The sequence below is a fragment of the Neolamprologus brichardi genome, chromosome 3 (assembly GCF_056152115.1).
Source record: "Neolamprologus brichardi isolate AB-2024 chromosome 3, ASM5615211v1, whole genome shotgun sequence".
NCBI classification, from domain to species: Eukaryota; Metazoa; Chordata; class Actinopteri; order Cichliformes; family Cichlidae; genus Neolamprologus; species Neolamprologus brichardi.
The window spans coordinates 33,206,001-33,228,554 of NC_142106.1; the positions used below are offsets into that span (position 1 = coordinate 33,206,001).

At 41.4% G+C, this 22,554-nt stretch overlaps 1 protein-coding gene across 4 annotated transcripts in view; it reads left to right on the forward strand.

Annotated features, from left to right (window-relative positions):
* Positions 1-22,554, forward strand: part of chd3 (chromodomain helicase DNA binding protein 3) — a 55,614-nt gene that overhangs the window by 11,960 nt on the left and 21,100 nt on the right. For 2 of the 4 annotated variants that reach the window (XM_006801699.3, XM_087837028.1), the window contains exons 11-36: positions 93-296; positions 2,276-2,499; positions 2,579-2,710; positions 3,405-3,504; positions 4,749-4,940; positions 5,031-5,231; positions 5,320-5,457; positions 5,866-5,987; positions 6,740-6,913; positions 8,038-8,179; positions 8,400-8,531; positions 8,745-8,862; positions 11,504-11,628; positions 11,722-11,953; positions 12,252-12,436; positions 13,408-13,585; positions 13,845-13,931; positions 14,273-14,358; positions 14,787-14,920; positions 16,209-16,353; positions 18,658-18,820; positions 18,930-19,099; positions 20,105-20,315; positions 20,454-20,570; positions 20,661-20,795; positions 22,261-22,369. In XM_006801699.3, the coding sequence (XP_006801762.2) occupies positions 93-296; positions 2,276-2,499; positions 2,579-2,710; positions 3,405-3,504; positions 4,749-4,940; positions 5,031-5,231; positions 5,320-5,457; positions 5,866-5,987; positions 6,740-6,913; positions 8,038-8,179; positions 8,400-8,531; positions 8,745-8,862; positions 11,504-11,628; positions 11,722-11,953; positions 12,252-12,436; positions 13,408-13,585; positions 13,845-13,931; positions 14,273-14,358; positions 14,787-14,920; positions 16,209-16,353; positions 18,658-18,820; positions 18,930-19,099; positions 20,105-20,315; positions 20,454-20,570; positions 20,661-20,795; positions 22,261-22,369 (3,956 nt within the window). The remainder of the gene's footprint in view (positions 1-92; positions 297-2,275; positions 2,500-2,578; positions 2,711-3,404; positions 3,505-4,748; positions 4,941-5,030; positions 5,232-5,319; positions 5,458-5,865; positions 5,988-6,739; positions 6,914-8,037; positions 8,180-8,399; positions 8,532-8,744; positions 8,863-11,503; positions 11,629-11,721; positions 11,954-12,251; positions 12,437-13,407; positions 13,586-13,844; positions 13,932-14,272; positions 14,359-14,786; positions 14,921-16,208; positions 16,354-18,657; positions 18,821-18,929; positions 19,100-20,104; positions 20,316-20,453; positions 20,571-20,660; positions 20,796-22,260; positions 22,370-22,554) is intronic. The other 2 variants (XM_006801701.3, XM_006801702.3) reach the window with 2 other exon arrangements.

Below are 22,554 nucleotides of genomic sequence, written 5' to 3' on the forward strand. Positions count from 1 at the left end.
ACAGTATTTTTTTAATCTACACCTCACAGATTTCCATCTTCTCGCTTAAATAAACTGCCAGATGTGGTTTTAAGAATGCATTTTTGCTCCAGTGTCCGCCAATCAAGGGACGTGTCCAGAAGATCCTCCACTGGCGATGGGGTGAGCCTCCACCTCCCATTCCTGTTCCACCCGCTCCCGACGCTCCACCCGACGCCCCACCACCGCCACCAATGAAAGGCAGGGCAGAGAGAGAGTTCTTTGTAAAGCTGACCGGACAGTCCTACTGGCACTGCACCTGGATCACTGAGCTGCAGGTGAGTCTGAAAGTCACAACCACAAATAATGGCAAGTCTGTTTTCTAGGGATTCCCCCTCTTCAGTCCAAATATTTCTTCTTCTTCTTCTTTTTTAGCCACACACATGTGTCAGAGTAATGGACCAGACAGCACACATCTGTCTTTTTAATCAAGCTCCTGCAGCCTTTACATCCCTTTGACAACACGCCATAGCAAAAATATAAATAAAGTAATTAAATTAAATTCACAGTATTGATCCCTATCAAATAACTGATATTTCTTATACACACACTGGCCATCAGGTATACAAGTACAAAAATATCTAAAAAGTCAACACATGGCAGCAACTCTATGCCTTTAGACACGTAGACACGATCGAAACCTGCTGAAGACGACACCAGGCGTCACTCCTGTCAGCTAAGCACATAAAACTGAGGCCTCGGTTTACACTCAAAAAAATCTGTTGTTGGATGAACACAATTTAATCATGGCACCTTTTTCCACGTGATTTATCCAAGTACAATAACCCATTTTTGACCATGTCAAACCAACACGTTTGGCATTTGGTGGTTTAATGTAATCAGATTATGTTGGATCAACGTAGTATACTTGCATTGACTTGAAGTGATTTATTTAAGTATGTAAAGTGAAATTTGCTTTAATTCATTTTACACAAGTTAAAACCTTTAGGAAAACACAATGAAATCTTGTTGTTTGAACAACTACTTTGTCAATCAAGGCAATTACTGCTAGTCTTGCTTAATGAACCAATATGAGGGTTGATGATTTCATAGAGGCAAACAACCATTTCCACTTACATTCATGGGTAATTTAGAATCACCAATTAACCTAGCTCTAATTACACACTGCAAACCAGCCAGATTGTGGATTTGAACCCAGGCCCTTCTTGCTGTGAGGCAACAGCACTAACCATCACATCACCAAGCTGTCAATCCAGGCTTAACCAAAGTAGGAAAGCTATGATTACGAGGCTTAATGCAGACTTTTCTGTACGTTTTTGTCCTTGACAGGTTAAACCACAATAGATAGCGATAGCATACACGTGGTGTGGGTGTAATTGTCTGCCTCTTAAAACTCCTGCGATTTTCCTGCAGTTTGACATCTAATGTGATCTTGTGAATTTCGTGAGTCCAGGCAACTAACCACTCTTACTAGATTGTATCATGTCATCTCAACAAGAACAAACTAAGTTGCTGAATTTCATGCAGATGCTGCATGATTTAATTACGTTCACCATAGAAACATGAAATTATTTAGTTCCAATTACAAGTTTGAATCTTGTACATGTAGCAACCACCCAATTTCATTTTTTTGAGCGTACACAGGCTCATCACTACTTCACACACAGGTGTCTTAAAGGGGACAGAATGGGCGCTATCAGGCGTTATCACTCACCCTCAGATTTGAGCTTCCCTCATCAGTGAACCACGAGTGCAGCGCATGCGATTATCTGTATAAGCAAATCCTCGACCCCAAGAATCTTAAACTGATCCTTGGAAGCTTTATTCACAGGGCGGTCCTACTGTTTACGCATATTTTTTTAGCGACTGTTATTACAGCCAGAGATGGTATTTGTAAATGAACGTACATCACCATCACTAAAGATTATTATTCCTTTAAATTTCCGTTCTACTTTAAAAACTGCACTCAGCATGTCATTTGCAGTGTTTACTCAGCATTTTTGTATTCACCACATTTATGGAAAATACACAAAACAGCAAAAAATGCTTTCTACATTTTTTAGGTTGTTCTCCTGTGTTGAGTCTCTAATGCTTCAGATTTAAAAGATCTAACAATGGAAATCAAACCGTGGTTGAAATATAAACAACTGCTCTCCATATTTAGAATACAATTTATGACGAGGGTCACGTTTTTCCAAGTCTAAACAATGAAAAAAATGGTTTTGGAAGCCACAAATCTAGGACGTCCTCACCTGAAAAATGATCATCTGACTAACTAATGTCTTTGTCTCATCAGCTGGAGATCTTCCACTCGGTCATGTATAGAAACTACCAGAGGAAGACGGACATGGACGAGCCTCCCAGCTTGGACTACGGCTCGGGGGGAGAGGATGAGAACGGAGTAGGAAAGAGTGAGAAGAGGAGGGCCAAAGACCCCCAGTATGCCATCATGGAGGACAAATACTACAGATATGGCATCAAGCCCGAGTGGATGATGATTCACCGGATCATCAATCACAGGTAAAGAGCCGTGCACACAAGCACGCAGAGGTCAGGTTTGTGAAGGACCACTAACTGTGATCATGTGTCTCCCTGCTAGTGTGGATAAGAAGGGGATATACCACTACCTGGTCAAGTGGCGAGACCTCGCCTACGACCAGTGTACATGGGAGAGAGACGACATGGATATCCCCGACTTTGCAATTTACAAGGCTAGCTACTGGAAACACAGGTATTTGTTTTTAAAGCTGTATTTCTCTCCTCCTAAACCTCCTAAAACCTGCCGTCCACATATGTGGACATCACATTTTGGGTTGTCCAGACCACAGTACTAAATTTTGCTATACAAGGACCCGGTATCCACTTACAAGGATATTACACTGACACCTGAAATGTTTCGTGTTTCATGCTCTGAAATCTTTTACTTTTTTGACTTTGTTACAGGCATACGCCTTCCTGCAACTGTTAGCAGCACTTCAAATGAACCATATTGCTCAAAGAGGCACAACAGCTGTTTCTCATTTTGTTTTTGTACTCAGGAAAAATGCTGCTGTGTTCAGACACCAAATAAAGAGTTTTGCACATCAATTGTGACTTTATAATGTTCTATCGAAATTTAAAGCAAATGTCCTCATATGTGGATATAACTTTTCTCAGAAACTACATCAGGTAAAAAGATCATTCGTTGTTTTTACATTCATCAGGTCTCAATCAGCCCAAATAGCAAAGAGAAATTAAAATTTCATGCAATGAAAAAGTTTGGATCTTAGGAGGTTAAAGCAAGTCTGCTGGTGTTTTTCAGCCGCTTCACAGAGACCTGCCCTACGTATACGTGCAGTCTCATCTCCCTTTGATGAATCGGATCCCTGCTAGAGTGAACAGCTTAGTGTCAGCAACGTGGCAATAATTGTGTTGCTGTTTAACAGGGACGCCATAATGAAGGAGGACCCAGACAAACCCAGGAAGATAAGGAACAAGAACTCAGATGAGGGTGAAGATGAGTCTCCAGGCTCACCACTCACTGATGTGAGTAAACTGTAGCTTTGTCCTCAGTATTGTAAAGTCTGCAGCTGCTGTCTGCTGTTAGTCAGTCACTCTTTTTTGTTATAAAGTTATTAAATGTTTCTTATAAGAACTATCACATACTGCAATTCAGATTTACATTTTTTATATGCTATACTGTAAGGATTTAGATCCTTTTTAAAGCATCAGTAATTCCCTTTATTTTCGTGTTAAATTGAACACATTTAAGGATCTTTATTGTATAAAAGCACACTACTGGTGAACTGACTTCGATTATTTTTACTAATAGTTTTACTAAAGCTGTCCGATGCACCATGGGAGAATAACCACACTTTCCAATATTTTTCATTTTGCATATCTGAACCTCTCTCTTGGTAATATTGCTCAAAACTATCTTTGAAAATGTAGATTATTGAACAGTTTCTGATTCATAATTCATAAATTCTCATCCAGCAAACCCCTGGGCTCTTGGGGAAAGATCCCCTGCTCACCATGACTGCTCATACAACCTGGCCCAGTCAGTCAGGGAAATTTACTTTAAGACTGCCATCTTCAGCCTTTTGTGATAAAGTTGTAAACCTAGTGGAATTTTTACCCTTCAACTGCAAAAGGCTGATAGTGTATTGTCATCAACCCGCCTCGGTAGCCAGGGTGGAGAGGTTTGTAAATCTGACAACTCAATAGGTTATATAGGAGTTTAAAATCTGTACCATAAGTGCATCTGCTAAAAATCTCGGACGAGTTCAAATCCCAGTGATTGCCTGGAATTTTTCAAATTTATACCGCAGTCACAGGAAACACTATGAGGAGGCTGAGTGGTAGCATTGGCGACCGCCAGTATTTTTTTTTATCATGTACAAATGTGTGTGCATTAAACCACAATAAGTCAAAATACAAACAAACAGACACAATTTGACCTTTCAGTCAAAACCTTTACAGAAAATAAACAAAGACTAATGAATGAAATTAGTTTTTTCTTGGTAATCCAGATGTTTTCAGGAAATGTAAAGGAATTTCCATCCATCCATTCGCTTCCACTTATCCTTTATCAGGGTCACGGGGGAGCTGGAGCCTATCCCAGCTGTCTTAGGGCGAGAGGCCGGGTACACGCTGGACAGGTCGCCAGTCTGTCGCAGGGCTAACACACAGACAGAGACAACCATTCCCACATTCCCAACTATGGCAATTTAGAGTTTCCAGTTAACCCAATCGTATCTCCTCACCGTTTTCTCATTTGTTCCCTTCAGCCTACAATAAAATACGAGGAGCAGCCAGACTTCGTCACGTCAACGGGCGGCACGCTACATCTGTACCAACTGGAGGGCCTGAACTGGCTTCGGTTTTCCTGGGCTCAGGGCACTGACACCATCCTGGCAGACGAGATGGGGCTGGGAAAGACCATCCAAACCATCGTCTTCCTCTATTCACTTTTCAAAGAGGTGCTGACCTTATCTCTGCTTTTTTTCTTTAACGTTGTTTAAAGTCTCGCTGTGTAACACGGTACTGATTTCCCTCTCTGCTCGCTTCAGGGTCACACTAAGGGTCCATTTCTAGTCAGCGCTCCACTCTCCACCATCATCAACTGGGAGAGGGAGTTTGAGATGTGGGCCCCCGATTTCTACGTGGTGACGTACACGGGAGACAAGGACAGCCGAGCCATCATCAGAGAGAACGAGTTCTCCTTTGATGACACGGCCGTCAAGGGAGGAAAGAAGGCCTTCAAACTGAGGGTAAGGAGGGATCGTTAGCAGTAGCGGGAAAACACGATATCGACAGTGGCGTCCACTCATCCTTCCTCCCTTGTTTGTCCTCCTGCAGCGAGAAGCTCCTATTAAATTCCACGTGCTGCTGACCTCCTACGAGCTGGTGACCATCGACCAAACGGCGCTGAAGTCTATTGACTGGGCCTGTCTGGTGGTGGATGAAGCTCACCGCCTTAAGAACAACCAGTCCAAGGTACAGCAGCTACTGCATATGAGTCCACAATAATGCACTTCACCTCTCTCTGGTGGCCAAACTATGCAATGGCAACACTTTAGTCCCACAGTACTTGACTACTTTCATAGGTCGTTTAATGTACTTTATCATGAGAGTAATAGATTAAGTATTAGCTGTACCTCTTCAGGAAGTTGGGGTCCATGCCATAATGACTTAATTACAACTAATTATAAGATCTATGCAATATAAGATATTTACTTACAGTATAAAACACCTTAAGGCAACTATTGTTGTGAGTTTGCACTATAGAAATAAAACGGATGTGAAATTAAGTCAAATATGTTTTTTTTTTTTAATGATGTGGAAGAGTTTTGAAAAATCCACTGAGAGTTAAATAACGCTGAGCTTCCTTATTTGTGTTTCCAGTTCTTCAGGCGTCTGAACGACTACAAGATCGACTACAAGCTTCTGCTCACAGGAACTCCGTTACAGAACAACCTGGAGGAGCTGTTCCACCTCCTCAACTTCCTCACACCTAACCGCTTCAAGTAGGACTTCTTTCTTTGTAAAGCACACACCTTCACACTACATGAACACCTAATTTTAAAAGGGGGTCCTACAAGAGTAGCTTTGCATGATTCGTCATTAATTAAAAAATAATGAATCTAATCTAGCTTTTGGTGCAGCCCATTCACTTCATCCCCTGTTAGAAAAAGCTGTTTTACCTACTCTCTGTTAAGTGTGTCATATTTAATACATGAGTTTTTATGTGTTTTTGAGACGTCTACATCATCAGTGTAGAAGTATAATACAAATAAATCTCATGTATGCAAATTAATATTTAACTAATTATAAAATGGTCAGGTGTTTGAACAAACACTGATAATTTTCTGGCAATTATTTCATGGTTCAAAGAGTGATGCCACACTCTTGAAAGGCCACTTTCTTCTGATTGGCTGCCCCTCGTCTGGCTCCCTCAAACAAAAGCTTGTAAGCTTTGCGTCCATAGAAGCAAATGAAGCTGATATCTGTTCAGCACAAAAGTAGAAAAGATAGTAACTGAGTGTTTAGAGTAGTCTAAAGCCTAATGCTTAGGTTTACAGGGGTTACTATTATCTACACGTATCTCATTACCTGTAAACAGTAATGTGCCCATTAAACAGTAATGTGCCCATTAAACAGTAATGTGCCCTTTAAACAAAAATGTGCCCAGTACTTGTAGCTCTAGTAATTCATCTGTTCTTATTTCTAGTTGCAGTAGAATTGTCTATGATAGATTTTCTTCTCTCTCTCTTTGCAGTAACCTCGAGGGCTTCCTAGAAGAGTTCGCTGACATTTCCAAGGAGGACCAGATCAAGAAGCTCCATGACCTGCTGGGGCCTCACATGTTGCGCAGACTGAAGGCCGACGTCTTCAAGAACATGCCCGCCAAGACCGAGCTGATTGTCAGAGTGGAGCTGAGCCCTATGCAGAAGTATGACACTGACAAATGTAGATACATGATGAGCAGAAATCTACGTTTGTAGCATTTAGACGAGCATCTTCTGTAGCCTAAAACCAAGGTCAGATTCAACTGAAAGGGTGTGTTTGTGTGTACAAGTGCGACAGTTAGTCTGTACATCCTCTATTGTTTGTAAGTGTTTGTTGGAGGGGAGAAAAGGGTTTTAAAAAGACTTAATCTTGATCTACACATTATATAAACATTGTATAAACAACAGGAGCCAGGCATTAATCTGGAGTTGGTACCCCTTTGCACTCTCCTGGGAAGCTTTTGTACATGTTGGAGCCTGTCTGTGGGATTGTTGTCCGTTAATGCAGAAAAGCATTTGGGAGGTCAGACACTGATGTCAGATCAGATGGACTGACTCTTTCTAGTTCATCCCAAAGGTGTTCGGTAGAGTTGAGGTCAGGAGTCTGTGCAGGTCGGTCAAGCTCTTCAACACCAAATGGACTTTCTTTATGTCGGCAGAGAAATGGGCTCCTGCGAAGCTGTTCCCACAAAGCTGGAAATACAGAATTATCAACAACTGAAGAGTTTTCCCATGATTTCCTTTCTTTTGGTTTCTTTTCTTGGAGACCAAAATGTGTCACTACAAACCACATGAGAACATTCAGTCCTCTTATTGGCCGGGTGTGTTCAGAGCAGGAGCAACATTGTTCTGGATGAGTGAATAACATGGAGCAGTTATTCCTAACATTTGTATTCAATATAACTGACTGCAACAAGGCATTTAGCTCAAACTTAGCATACACCTGGTAGTTGGATCGGCTAGAGATTGGATCACGTTTTCACCATAAACCAGTTGCTCGAGTCTCGCTCATCCAATGGTCTTGTTGTAGTTATTTCGGTCCTCACTCATGTGCAATTACTTTGATCACATCTGCACAAATGAACCACATTAAAGCGAAAAATGAACCAGCTGTGCATCTTAAAACTGAACAGCTGGCTCCTGGAATTCATCCACCAGTGTCAGTGGGACTCAGTGAAATGCGAGAATTCAAAGATTTAATCGATCCATATAATGTTGTTGACATCGTATTGACACACTCCTAATCATTTCACGATTTTGTGTTTTTCTTGGATTTTCTTAAATGCAGGAAATACTACAAGCTAATTCTGACCAAAAACTTTGAAGCTCTAAACTCGAAAGGTGGCGGAAATCAGGTCTCGCTGCTCAACATCATGATGGACCTAAAGAAGTGCTGCAATCATCCCTACCTCTTCCCCATTGCCTCAATGGTGAGAAGAAAGAAAAGGACACTTTTGTCTTTGGGGATTCTTGATCCACAGAAAGAGTAGATTTAATGCTGCTTAAGTGATTTGTCCTTGGTTTCCTGTATTATTTCAGCACTTACTCCAAGATTTGCTTTAAATGAATAGCAAATTGCTTAACAGGGACACCCTGTGGTAATGTGTGGAAGAGCTCCTGTGTCATACTTTATCTTCTTTGTGTTTGTAGGAATCCCCGAAAACACCCAGCGGTGCTTATGAAGGGTCAGCCCTCACTAAGGCCTCTGGGAAACTGACCCTGTTGCAGAAGATGCTGAGGAAGCTGAAAGAGCAGGGACACCGAGTGCTGGTCTTCTCACAGGTACGTCTTCACACAGACACAAACGAGCGCACATTCACACACGCAAACACCAGATGGGTATCTCCCGGCGCAGATGTTAAATTGGTCTCGTGACATCTCCAGAAGGCTCAGCGGCAGGCTGTGATTCCAGCTGTGCAGCTGCACGGGTAATCAAGTATTCATGAAAACACATGCCAGTGTCTCTCTCTACCTCTCTGTCTCCTCCGTTTTCAGATGACTAAAATGCTCGACTTACTTGAAGATTTTCTGGATTATGAAGGTTACAAGTACGAGCGAATTGATGGAGGCATCACAGGAGCGCTGAGGCAAGAAGCCATCGACCGCTTTAACGGTGAGACACAGGATCAAGTGCTGTAAGCTGCCCGTGAGCTCAGCTAAGGATGAGTAGGTGTCACGCTGTCTTGCAGTACTCTAGAAAGACTCATTAAATTGACAGAAATAACAAAAATGCTGTGACAGACTAACCGAGAAAGTTTGCTGATTAAAATATAATTTTAAGTTTTTTAAAACGATACGATACCGTTATACCAATAGGCTGTATGTACAAGACTGACACAGCCAGTAGTCAGTGAAGTCATGTGTTTCTGCCACATTTATTTTAGCTTGTTGAAACCAACTGTAACAAGCATACCTGTGGAAGCTGGGACCACTGCACTCTTAAAGGGAGTGTGCCCTGGGTAGCTTCTTCTTCAGCACTAATGGGGCCACAATGTTTTTACAGAACTTTTTTACAGTGCAGGCAATATACTGCATTTTAAAATGATGCAATTTACACATTATTAATAAAACTACTGTTAAGTCAAATTTAATTTACAAAGCGTGTCATTAAAGTGCTTATTTATTTATTCGTCGTCAGAATTCAGATGGTTCCTCGCGTGGTTAATTCTCTACATTTAGGTCGAGGGTCATATGATGATGATGTTGCTTTGATTGCACAATAACAAGAAAAAATATGGAAAACACTTTCAAAAACATTCTGTTGGTAACGCTCAACTCCTCATTTGACTTTTGGGATTCAATGTTTAAGAAAATGAAGAATCTGAGGGCAAGATTTAGCATGATGATCATAGAAATAATACCTCCCAAATGCGTTAAAGCAAAAGCAACAAGTCTGTTTTGAAAATGTAAGGAGTAAAAAGTACAGAATTTTTTTTTTAATTCAGGGAGTAAAAGTAAAAAGTAGTCCGGAAAAAAAAGTCAAGTAAAGTATAAACAACTGAAAATTGCACTTAAGTACATTAAGTAAGTATTTGTACTTCGTTACCTACCACTTCTACAAAGCACGCAGCTGTGCAAAAGTGCTTGTGTCAACGGGTGTAACTGAGTGAATGAAGTATGTTGTATAAAGCAGTCAAATATAGTAGAAAAGCACCATTTACACACACACACACACACACAAACAAAGTGTGGTGGTGGGGGGTGACCTTTATTGGATAGTGGAGAGTGGATGGGAAGAAGGGGGAAATTAAGCAACAAAGCGCCTGGGGTTAGACTAGAAGCCTTGTGACACCCAATTGGCACCTTGTTTTCTTCATGTTTTTCTCTCTGGAAACACAGTGACAATTTCAATCACAGAGAGGCAACAGAAGAAGAATCTGTATGATTAAAAAAAATTTTTTATAGAAATTGGTTGGGACCGTGTGGGTAGGGACCGCCATGCTTGGGATAAATCTGACAGCTGAGGAGGGGTGCAGGACTTAAGCAGAGCAGGGATAAATTCGTGCATCTATCCCACCAGATAAACATGAATCGTATGTGTAACAGCTTATCTGAGTGATTTGTAGAAGACAACATTGTTTTACTGTCAGAACCTGATCCATGTATGCAGTAATGAACGGTGGTTAGCACTGTCGCCTCACAGTAGAAGGTCCTGAGTTCAATTCCACCATCATGCCGGGGCCTTTCTGTGTGGAGTTTGCATGTTCTCCCCATGTTTGCGTGGGTTCTCTCTGCTTCCCACAGTCCAAAGGCATGCAGGTAGTCATGATAGGTTAATTGGTAACGCTAAATTGCCCACAGGTGTGAAGGCAGAGTTTTTGTATCTGTGTGTTAGAGACTGGCGACCTGCCCAATGTGTACCCTGCCTCTCGCCCTAAGACAGCCGGGATAGGCTCCAGCCCCTTTGCGACCCTGAAAAGGATAAGACAATGGATGGATGCGCCACATGTGTTAAGCGCACATTGCTCTTGTTTTGTTTGTTTTTATGAATGCCTCGCGACGCTGCCGGGATTCATCAAAGTCACTGTTACGTGCTGTAAGATCGTCCTGCATCAGTGATTCATTTATGGCAGCTGTAGCTCAGGTGGAAGGTTGGTGGATCGATCTCAGCCCCGGTGCATCGGAGTGTGTGCAAAGGTCACAAAGCATTTAAGTGTAGATAAAATCGCTGTATTGGAGGAATGAGCTTTCTGCACTCTGTAAATGCTCAGACTTTTTCAAACGCATCCCTCACTGTAAAAAGAAGCAACTTGTAGCCTGTAAAACAAGATGTATCCTGTATTTGTTATGCATACAATTTGGAAAACAGGGATTTTCACCTTTCTTCCCTGTAGTCCAGCTAAGTTAGTTGAGTTCTGCTCTGTTTGATTATTATATCGGTGTTATTGAACAGTAGAACTATGTGGGGCTCAGCTCTAAACATTCAGGCTGAAGAGCTACAGGACAGAGCCAAAGTTTTGGCCCCGTGCTCACAGCTTTGAGCGCATCCACCCGCGCCAAATATGAGCTCATTCTGACAGCATCACCCCTTCTGCTTCCTAACACATGAACACTTCCAGCTACAACTATCACAGCCACATAAGGTTCAAAATAGAGCCCCTTTTTAAGGTGATAATATCAGTGCAGTCTTTGAAAAAATTGCCTACTGCAGACTTTAGTAAAGCATGCTTGCGTGATTCTTTTACACACTGTCCTACAAGTGTTCCTGTTTATTTCCCTCTCACACATACGCTCTCCGCCCTCTCTGTTTCCAGCTCCGGGTGCTTGCCAGTTTTGCTTCTTGCTCTCCACCAGAGCCGGAGGTTTAGGCATCAACCTGGCCACAGCGGACACTGTTATCATCTTCGACTCGGACTGGAATCCTCATAATGACATTCAGGTGCCGTTCGGTCGGCTTTTCGTGTAAGCGAAGTGATCTCTACTTCATAAAACTTCGCCTCTTTAAAGAATTACCTCATTGCTTCCTTCGCAGGCCTTCAGTCGAGCTCACCGCATCGGACAGGCCAACAAGGTCATGATTTATCGTTTCGTAACGCGAGCCAGCGTGGAGGAGCGTATCACCCAGGTGGCCAAGAGGAAGATGATGCTGACCCACTTAGTGGTGCGCCCGGGTTTGGGATCCAAGGCAGGCTCCATGACCAAGCAGGAGCTGGACGACATCCTCAAGTTTGGGACGGAGGAGCTCTTCAAGGACGAGGGGGAAGGTGACGGGAGTTACTGTTGAATCTAAAAATAACACGTCCACGAGCTGAGTTGGATCTGTTAGTCAAATAGATTCTAATAGGGCATGTTTTGGTAGGCTTATTCTGCTGAATTCAATTATTTTGTCAAATACACTCAGTTTAATGCCTTTCATTCTGACAGGTTTCGCCACAGGGCATTCCTGGCATGTTCTGGTGTTATTGATTAAAATAATTGGTCGACAAGAGCATTTTTACTTGTTGAAATGTGTTGGAAGAACCATAGAAACAATTGTTCGCTTTTTAACTCCACATTTGGCAGGCATGAAGAACAGTTCAGGGGATAAAGTTGAGGACGAGGGCAACGTCATTCACTATGACAGCACCGCCATCGAGAGGCTGCTGGACCGAAGCCAAGACGACACAGACGACTCGGATGTCCAGAACATGAACGAGTACCTCAGCTCCTTCAAAGTGGCCCAGTACATGGTGCGAGAAGAAGATAAGGTGAGGACTTACTTCAATACCCATTTATTGTATCTTTGCTTGCAAAAATGTGCAACTTTTCCAAAGGTCTGGCTCCTCGCATGGATGAAAAATAGAGATGAAGTGTAGCATTTCTTTGCACAAACATGTTCAAAAATTATGCAAGTGCTGGTTTCCACATAATTTCCCACTAGAGAGAGCATGAAAATCAAACTGCACTGAAAAAAACAAATCATTTTTACTCCAGAGAACATGTTGAGCAACCCAGATTCAGATTCAACAAGGTGCTGGAAACATTCCTCAGTGATTTTGGTCCATTTTTTACATGACAGTATCTCACAGTTGCAGATTTGTCAGCTTCACATCCTGAGATTTGGTGACTGTTGAGTGAAATCAGTGTCATGTTTGTGACATGGTGTGTTATCCTGCTGGAAGCGGCCATCAGAAGGTGGTACCTTGTGGTCGTAAATAGGTGGATGTGGTTGAGTAATACTCATAATAATACTGGTTCTGTTGTGTAAGGAATGCTTAGTTGGTAACCAATGATGCTTTTGTGAATTCTGATCCTACCCCCTGAATGTCACAGGAGAAATAGAAACTCATGAGACCAGGAAACATTTTTCCGGTCTCATTTTGTCCTGTTGACGAGCCCCACTGACTTCTTGCCTCACTAGAGTCATGTGGTGTGGTCTTCTGCTGCTGTAGCCCATTTGGTTCAAGGTTTAACATGTTGTGCATTCAGAGATGCTCTTCTGCAAATCCCAGTTTTAATGTGTGCTTATCTGAGTTGCCTTCTGTTTGCCAAGTCTAATAAACTTGGAGACATCAGATCTGTCCACAGGTTAGCTTGAGATCAGCTTATGTGAGCAAACCACCATTCCTTTTTTTTCTAACAAACTTAAGTTTATTGTTGTTTCTTAGAGATTATATTTTAACTCTTAAGTCCCACAGTCTTCAGTTTTTTCCATGTGTTCTCATATTTAATGCTGCAGATCGAGGAGATTGAGCGGGAGATAATCAAACAGGAGGAGAACGTGGACCCAGATTATTGGGAGAAGCTTTTGCGGCATCACTACGAACAGCAACAAGAGGATCTGGCAAGCAAACTTGGTAAAGGAAAGAGGAACCGCAAGCCTGTCAACTACAATGATGCTGCACAGGAAGACCAAGGTAGGGGGCGAGTCTCGTGTAAGATGAAGAAACTCCACATAACAGAATGATGGCTTAGGAGTAGGAAGCCCTGGATGTGAACATGGGTCCTCGTTCGCGTGGACCTAAGAATGGATGTAAGATTTATTATGTTAATCTGGGGATCGAAGTAGAAAAATAATGAGGTCTCAGATTATGTGTGTGTGCTTTTTGAGTTATGACTTGCACAGTGGAAGTGAATGGGCCTGGCCTATTGACAGACCACCGTGTGCTGTTTCAGAGTGGCATGCTGACATTTCAGATAACCAGTCCGAGTATTCGGTGGGTTCTGAGGAGGAGGACGAGGACTTTGATGATCGGCCAGAAGGTAAGGAAAAAAAATCGGAGGCATCAGATCGAGCAGAGCTGCTTGTGAAAGTCGAAATATATATTTTGTAGGACACGCTCTCAGGCCTGTGTTGAATTACAGCTTGAATTTGATTTAGTTGTTACAGTTCCCTGGCAGAGCAGAACAAGTTGGCTTGCCAAAAATTCAAACCAAAATGCTTCAGGCTTATCAGAAGTTTTTAACTCTTGGTTGACACGAATAACTGCAAAACATTGCAAAATTTAAAAATAAATAAAGAACATGTTTTATTGAGTGCATCTGTCTTTTTTGTAGCAAATATTCTTACGTGCGTCATTTTTGTTGCCTAATTTTTTGCACAGGACGACGGCAATCACGTCGGCAGTTGAGGAATGACAAAGATAAACCTCTGCCTCCTCTTCTGGCCAGGGTGGGAGGCAACCTTGAGGTTTGTACAGCTCTGGAACTAGTCTTACTCATTTGTTTTATTTTAAATTGTGATATTTCTGAAATCTGTCAGGCTTTTTTTAAAGCAAACTAGCATTCACAGTTATTTTTTCAGCAATCTTTAAAAACTGAATTATCCTTTATTGGAGATGGCGGCAAAGCAATTACTTCTTCAACAGCTCTGAACCTTCTAAGCTCATTCATCATCCTGATTATGGTGGACGTGATAATAATCTCCTGCACTGTTAAAGATTGGACTTAGAGTTTATTTTAGCATTATCAAAGAGTCAGACTTAAACAGAAAAGGCCCTGGGAAGTTTTAAAAACACAAAAATGTCTGCAAGATTATGAAAAAGTTTTTCATTCTGGCATTTTCAATCAAGCTCTAGGATAATAGTAGTTCACATATATAAACTGTTCTTTCAATAGGTTCTGGGCTTTAACACACGCCAGCGCAAAGCTTTCCTGAATGCTGTAATGCGCTGGGGGATGCCATCTCAGGATGCTTTCTCTTCTCAGTGGCTTGTAAGAGACCTCAAAGGCAAGACTGAGAAAGAATTCAAGTAAGTATCAGACAGTTTATTACACGGAGGACCAACAAAATTAAAAAATAAACAAATTATTATACATAATTTTGTAGATTCACAAGGAATTAAATGCACAAAATGCGCATCTTAATGATAATCCAATTCATTCTGTTCCAACATTGCATTATGCCATTAAACAGTCTGTTTCATTGTGAAACTGCCAGTAATAAAAGAGCAATGAACTGGATTCGAAGCTTCGGGCGACTCACAAAAAAATCTTAAAAATATTCTTACTTTGTGTACAATTCTGTCTAAATTCTGATTGTTAACATCAGAATTCCCACTAAAAAGTTGTGTAGCTTTTTCTTTGAACTTGATAATGGCAGTTACGCACCAGGGTTAGGGGTTAGGGGGCGACTATAACATCCTGCAGTTGTAAAGGGTGTTTTTAAAGAGATTATGCATATGTAATTTGTTGGCTTTGCAGCAGATGGTGAAACAGCTGTGATGAGCTGATAAAGAGAACCAGACATAAACCTGAATGAAAGGATCAGCCCTACCCTTACCATCATTCACAAGTTAGATCCTGGCGTGATGCTTGTAATAAATCCACAGCAGACCCGACCACACGTTCATGCTTTGCAGCATACTTTATTAACAGACACTATTTCCACGGTTGCCGTGCGCACTCGGCTGCAGCTCGCCCCCTGCCAGCTGCAAACATAACCAACAACAGCACACAATCAGGACCCAGTGCTATTTATGCAGGGCGGTGTGATGAGCTTCCGCCACAATGCTATAAAATGTGTTGCATATTGAGGAGTCATTGTCACTATATCATCTGATTTTCCAAAGATCTCAGTAACTGAATAGAAATGCCTCCTTGTTCGTAGACAGATTTGCAGATGATGCTCTGGAGTAAAGCACAAAAAGTTATCAAAACTAGCTGTTTTCTTAGTCTTGTTTGTAAGGATCTACTGTAGCGGAATTTTTTGCTTTTTTAGTTTTTTAGTCACAAGAGCAGAACATGAGGCTAAGAACATTGTGTTTATTAATGTCATTTATAAATACCTAAGGAGACAGTATGCTTCCAAACACTGTGGTTATACACATTGCTTTATGCTGCATAAAGGAATTAAACACAAAAGTGAACAGTGCTATGAAAATAACTAAGAGAAAATACAAAATGTTATTAAGATATAATATTCAAATATGCTTTTATTTTTTATTATGGTGGTCTTGGTCCTCCACACTATCAAGGTCGAGCTTTTAAACTTCCTCTAAGTCCAGTGTATTCATCTATCTCTGCCTTCTTCTTTCACAGAGCTTACGTGTCTCTCTTCATGCGCCACTTGTGCGAGCCCGTCGCTGATGGAGCCGAGACGTTCGCCGATGGCGTCCCAAGAGAAGGACTGTGTCGACAGCCAGTCCTCACACGTATTGGCGTCATGTCGCTCCTCAAGAAGAAGGTTAGACGAAACCTGTTGCCTTTCCTAGATGCAGACAGATGAGGTGAATGAAGTTATGACAGCTCTCATCCTCAAGAGTATTCTCTGGGGAATCACTTTAATAACAAGATGTGTGGTTTAATATTCCAGGAAACGCAATTTGGTATGGAAAAAAGTACGACTGGTGTGTCTGTTTGGAGTACAATCAAACAAACTCGTGCTCTTTTAATAAGGCCCCGTCACACAAACCTAAAGATCAGGTGGCAATCTGTCAGCCACCAGTCACAAGGGGATAATGTGTATTCCCCAACTGGTTGGCAAGTGTTTGCTGGAGATTCATTTGTCATGACATTCACTGCTAAGCCCTAGTCACACAGGTTAGTAACCCCCTCATAACCACCAGCCACTTCTGTAAAATGGGCAAACTGTGACTGTGATGGCAAACAGGTATACAGTGCTGCAAAGCAGACTTTAAATCCTGCAGATTTCCACACAACAGCAGGATAATCGACATTTGGTTACACGGCTAAAGAGTTGGAAGTACGCAGCTACACCTTCTTATTCTGTTTCACCCTGCAAAATTTTTAAATTTGTCAGCAGTAAGATGAGTTTTGGACAGTCAATACTTGAATTTCTGACAAGGGTGTAGAATTTAGTAGAGAAAAAGGGGCTTATTATAATATGCAATAACTACTGAACTGTTACTGGAAATAATTTTGATCAAAAATTTAAAATCAGTTTGAAGTAAAGGGAACAGTTTGCTTTTTTCCTAATCTGAGTATCACCACACTATTTCTAAAAGGATTGGCTTTGTTATTTCTGGCTAACTACATGTACATGTAGGCTCAGATGCCATCTTTATCCTATAAAAAAAAAAACTGTGTCTCTTGCTGATTCATTAGGTGACAGTTTATATTATGTGTCAGTAGAGAACAGTTCGATAATAAATGGAAGCAGGAGAAACCCAGCAGTTGTGTTTGTTGCTCCCTGCTGGCTCTGTGTCAGAGTCTTTCCTTTGAGTTAAATAAATGCTTGGAACATCGAACAGCAGCAGAATAAAAAGGACTTCTTAAAACTGCATTAGTAGTTTCTATAGCTCAGATAAAGGTTCAGAGTTCAAGATGTTTATCGTCGCTCTGATTGTGTAAATAGGGTCTTGTGAAATGTGAAAAACATTAAGTGTGCTCACTAAGACTCCAGTGTGTTTTGTACCAGTGCAAGTAAAGATTTATATGAACATCACTACTACTACAACACTACAGAGATGGCATGCACTTTTGCAGTATGCATTGCTCATTTGTTGAGTGTATCTGTTATTTATTTAATAGTTTTACGGTTATAGGGGGGAAATGTGTTCACTAGTCTGCTGGTGTGTGATATGTGGATCTTGTACCTCTCATTGGGCATTAGAGAGATCAGACTGTTGTGTGCATAAGTGCTTCCTGGATCTCTTCCCTACTTACTGGTCTATATTGGGGCCAGAACATCATCTAGTATTTTTCCATTTACAAAATTTTAGTGTTGTGTATCCAAGTGAAGAGAAGTTTCTTTCTGTCTGTGCAGCTTGCACTTGACCATGCTTGTCAGATTTATGTGTTTCTCTATCCAAAATATGAAAACCACGACAATCAGGGGTAAATAAACACCTTAGCAAAGAGTTTGCCCTTGCAATTCTTGCCATAACAGAAAATGTCCAGTTTACTCAAGCATATAATGAACTCAGCTCTCATACAGCTGTGGAGAATTAGCAGTAATATTGTGAATATCTTGTGCAAAAATAAAAATATCTTGTGCAGTTAAATCCAAAGTGGGAACGCTGGACTGTGCAGGTAACTGCTGAAAAACTACTGCACGGAGAGTAAATTACTGAATGTAAATACGCTGAAAGACTAACGCAGAATAATGCAACTACAAATCGTATTTAAAAAAAGTTTGGATAAATATAATGATGATAAAGCACATGCAGAATATTTTATTTATAGGTGTTTTTGAAGTAGCAGGTCTTAAACAAAAGAAGAAATAGACCTCTTTCTCGTGAAACGATCAATCATTACTTCTTTAAATACCCTTTGATTTCTTTGCTGCTTCCACTTTCTCAGTTTATCTTAGTTTATCAAAACATCTTCTTTCCAGTTTTCAGTCCAACTTGTTTAAACGTGTACACATCCTGATCTGCTATCTGTGCCAGAGGGATTGTGTGATATACTGCCAGGCAAACAGGGCATGTGGGTGGTGTGTTTAAAGGAGGTGGTATTAGGTAAAATGCGTGGGTGCCAAGTTTTTTTTTGTTTTTTTTTTACTGAGTGTTTCATGTTTTGTGTTCAGATCCAGGAGTTTGAGCACATCAACGGTCGGTGGAGTCTTCCAGAGCTCAAGGTTGAGGTTAGCATAGACAAATCCTCCTCCAGGGCCTCTTCTCCTGCAGTGAAAACCGCCACGCCCACCCCAGATGCCAGCTATAACAACACACCGTGCACCTCAAAGCCAGGTAACCCAAAAACATCCAATAACAGCGGCCAGCAGAGGGCGCTCCACGTAAATAAAAGCATCGTTGATGTGTAATGTGCAAATGATTTTATGTGTATGAACAAATGCAGCGACCCCTGCTCCGACAGAGAAGATGGAAAAGAATGGGAAGGAGGGAGAAAAGGAGGAGGACAAGGAGGACATTGAGGCCCTTGTGGAAAAAGAGAAACTGAAGGAGAAGGACGGGGAGAAGGACGAAAGGAAAGAGGTGGATGGCAACAAAACTGCAGACCCTACAGAGGTGGGACGTGGTCCTCAAAATGCAAATCAAAACCTGCCTGCAGTACAGTGTCTTCTCAATTATTCCATTAATCTTAATATTTATGCATATTTCTGTTTTGTCAGTAAAACCTCTGACTTATTTCACAAATCTCTTATTTGTTGCACATATCCTCCTTTCACTGAAAATTAAAAATTATATTTTACATACAGGCATTGCAGTCTTAAAATTATCTATGCAATCAGTTTCACGGTATCAGCAGTTTAAAGCCTAAAAGACAGAAAAACACAAAAAAAAATATTCCACCACTCAAATTTTAAGACTTTTAAGGCCATAGTGGCAAATGAACAGGTGGTCTGGTTATTACCTTATTATTTCTCTGATGTAGCATGTTTCCACCAGAAATTGTGCAATTTTTTGTATAAATTTATTAAGCTAATTAGAAGATTTATTGTGGCCATCGAAGAGATTTCTCCCTTTGTGACCGTAGACTGTATATAAAAGATGGATATAGGACTGAAGCCAGTTATGGTGCATCTTAACCTGCGTTCTGTTTAACAGCCAGCAGAGGGCGACTCTTCTGGTTGCAAATGTGGGGCTTTCTCACGGGACATTCTGCAAATATGCTCGAGAGTTGTTGGCCATATGGGATGTGACAACTTCTGGTTGCTAGGGAATGTCCTGGGCCACCTGGCCAAGACTGGCGACCTGTAATCTGTCCATAGTGTGACCAACTTCTCGTCTTATGGCAGCTAGAATAGGCCGAACCATGACACTGAATTGGATAAGTAGGAGAAAATGGCTAGAAGGATGATCAGCATTAGAGTGAAAAAGATAATAAAGCAGGGTGTGTTTTAGGATTGTCCTGCCTTGTGATTGAGAAGTTGCACCACTCAGATTCACTCTCGTGACTTTGGTGACATCATACTGGCTGTCTTTATATACAGTCTTTGCTTCTGGCGTGAAGATTTTGGCACATGACTGCAAACAAGATTATGTGATATTGCATTGTTTTATTCTCCGCAGCTTTCCTACTCCACAAAAGAAACGTCACAACATGTGTCTTCCGTTCAAAAAACTGAAAGCAAAGACGACAGCAACACGAAAGAGGACGAGAAGAAAGACACAACCGATAATCCAGCCGCCTCTACAGAGGAGAAGAAAGTACAGGAAGAGACTAAAGACGAGACTAAACAGACATCTAAGCAGGATTCAGAAGTTAAAGAGGAGAAATCAGGTGAAAACAAAAAAAAGAGAAAAGGAAACTTGATAAGCCCAAACATGATAAGACTTTTTGTTGTATTGTGAGTTCAAGTCTGACATGCACAAACACATAAAACAGGTTTATGTGACTCAGGTCTTTTTGTTTTTGCAGAAGGAGAAAGGGTTGGGGAGGAGAAAGAAAAAGAAAAAGAAAAGCGGGAGGGAACACCTACCACAACGGAAACAACAGATGCCAAGGATAAGACCGAAGTGTCTGAAGTGAAGAAAGGTGCGTGTCTGTTCAGTTCCTGGTGGTTAGACGTGTAACGGTATGCTGCAATAACAAACTAATTAACATTTTTACTGCTGTCGTTGATAGCAGAGGAGGTCAAAGGTGAAAAGGATGCTGGAAAAGAAGTCAAAGCAGCGAAGGAGGAGGCGCCGAAGGGTAACGGGAAGCCCCCGACTGAGCGACCTCGCTTCATGTTCAACATCGCAGACGGTGGCTTCACTGGTTAGTTGCAGCAGATCTGGAATACAGATCCTGATTCAACCCTCATTTCTTTATTTTTTTTCTTGCCTCCAGGGAGCCGGAGTTTCTTTCATTTTTTTAAAGTGGTGTTGCATGATAGTTTTCTGGGCTTTCTGAAGGTGTTTCAAAGTTTATCTTTGGACATTGGCTGCTTTTTCACAGTTCTTCTACCTTGCCATTTTCAGAGGAATGTTTTTTTTTGTTTGACACTCAAGCTCCTTGACACTGACATATAAGTCATTAGCACAGAGCACAAAAAGGCCCCTAAATCAAGTGATGAACCAATTTTGTGATTCAGAAAACGTAGCACAGAGCCAATTTTAAAGTATGTCTTTGCACACTTTGTCACAAAAACATAGTTTGTTCCCACTTCTTTAGTTGAATCTATAAACATAGTTTGACAGATATAAAAAAAAAAAAGTTTTTTAGCACCAGTTAGATTCTTTCCCAGAGCGCTATTAAGAGTCTTTAAGAAATAGGAAAAAGTCCAGCAAAGACCTGACACAGGACCTCAGAGATACATCTGGTCCTTCAGTTGACTTGGCTCTATTGTTCACTGAAACTTTATCAGAAATGGTCTCAGTGGAAGGGTGGAAAGAGAAGCAGCGAGAAAAAGCAGGGACATGCCAAATTACGCAAGAACTGGACTGAAAAATCAGTGAAACAGGTCTGATGGAGTGAAATGTATCATTTTTGAGCTTTGAATGTCCTTCAAGAAGCCGTACAAACTCTCGTTTTTGCTTTATATGCCGTATTTCTTGTAGATTTGCACGTTTTAACAAACTGCTGCAGGTATTTCCCATTTTCCTAGCAAAATATAAAGAAATGAGGGGGGGTCAAGGCTGTTTCACACTACTGTATATGATGTCATGCATCAACATTTCCTTCATTAGCAGCTTTATTCTCCTGTGTAATTTTTTTTTCTTTTGGAAGTGTTTCAGTGGTAATCAGAAGAAACAATCAAGGAAACACATGTGAACAAGTGTTCTGCAAAATTTCATAGGAATTTCCATGAAGCTTGTTCAAGCGTCATGCTTCCGCTCATATTTGTATGATACTTCTTTTATGAACTTCCCCAAAACTAGAACAAGATATTTAAAAAACATTGTCAGATAACAAGACTTCTCTACATCTGTTGCATTTTGTCCTATGACTCTCAGTTCACTTTCTCTGTCTGAATACTGGCTTTGTGTTTGAAACACCCCCCTGCTAATCAAGTGAAAAAGGTGTGAGGGTGAAAATATCCAGTTTGTCCAAAAAAGTTGCGAAGCAGTCCAAACAACATTAAATGAACGAGCAAAACATTCCCCTTGTGTTCCAGAGCTTCCGTACAAAAGCAGCACTGAGCCAGAATTATCTCCTCCTTGATCGCGGACCCAGAAAAGCTCTGGGCGCGCCGTGTAAACCCACCTCGTGTTCTTTACCTTGTGCTCGCTTCTCTCCACAGAGCTGCACACTCTCTGGCAGAACGAGGAGCGGGCCGCCATCTCTTCGGGGAAGATGAACGAGATCTGGCACCGCCGGCACGACTTCTGGCTGCTGGCGGGAATCGTGATGTATCCTTGACGGCAGTTGCCCGGGCAATGACCCTGGTGCGTTTATTTTTCTATCGGCCGGCAGAAGCCCAGCGTAATAAGTCAACAAACCGGCCAGACCTCAGTAAACAGCAAACTGTGTGTCTGCTGGACACTGATGTGGAGGGTCATTTAGTTCATGTTGTTAAGGCTGTGGAGTATTCACA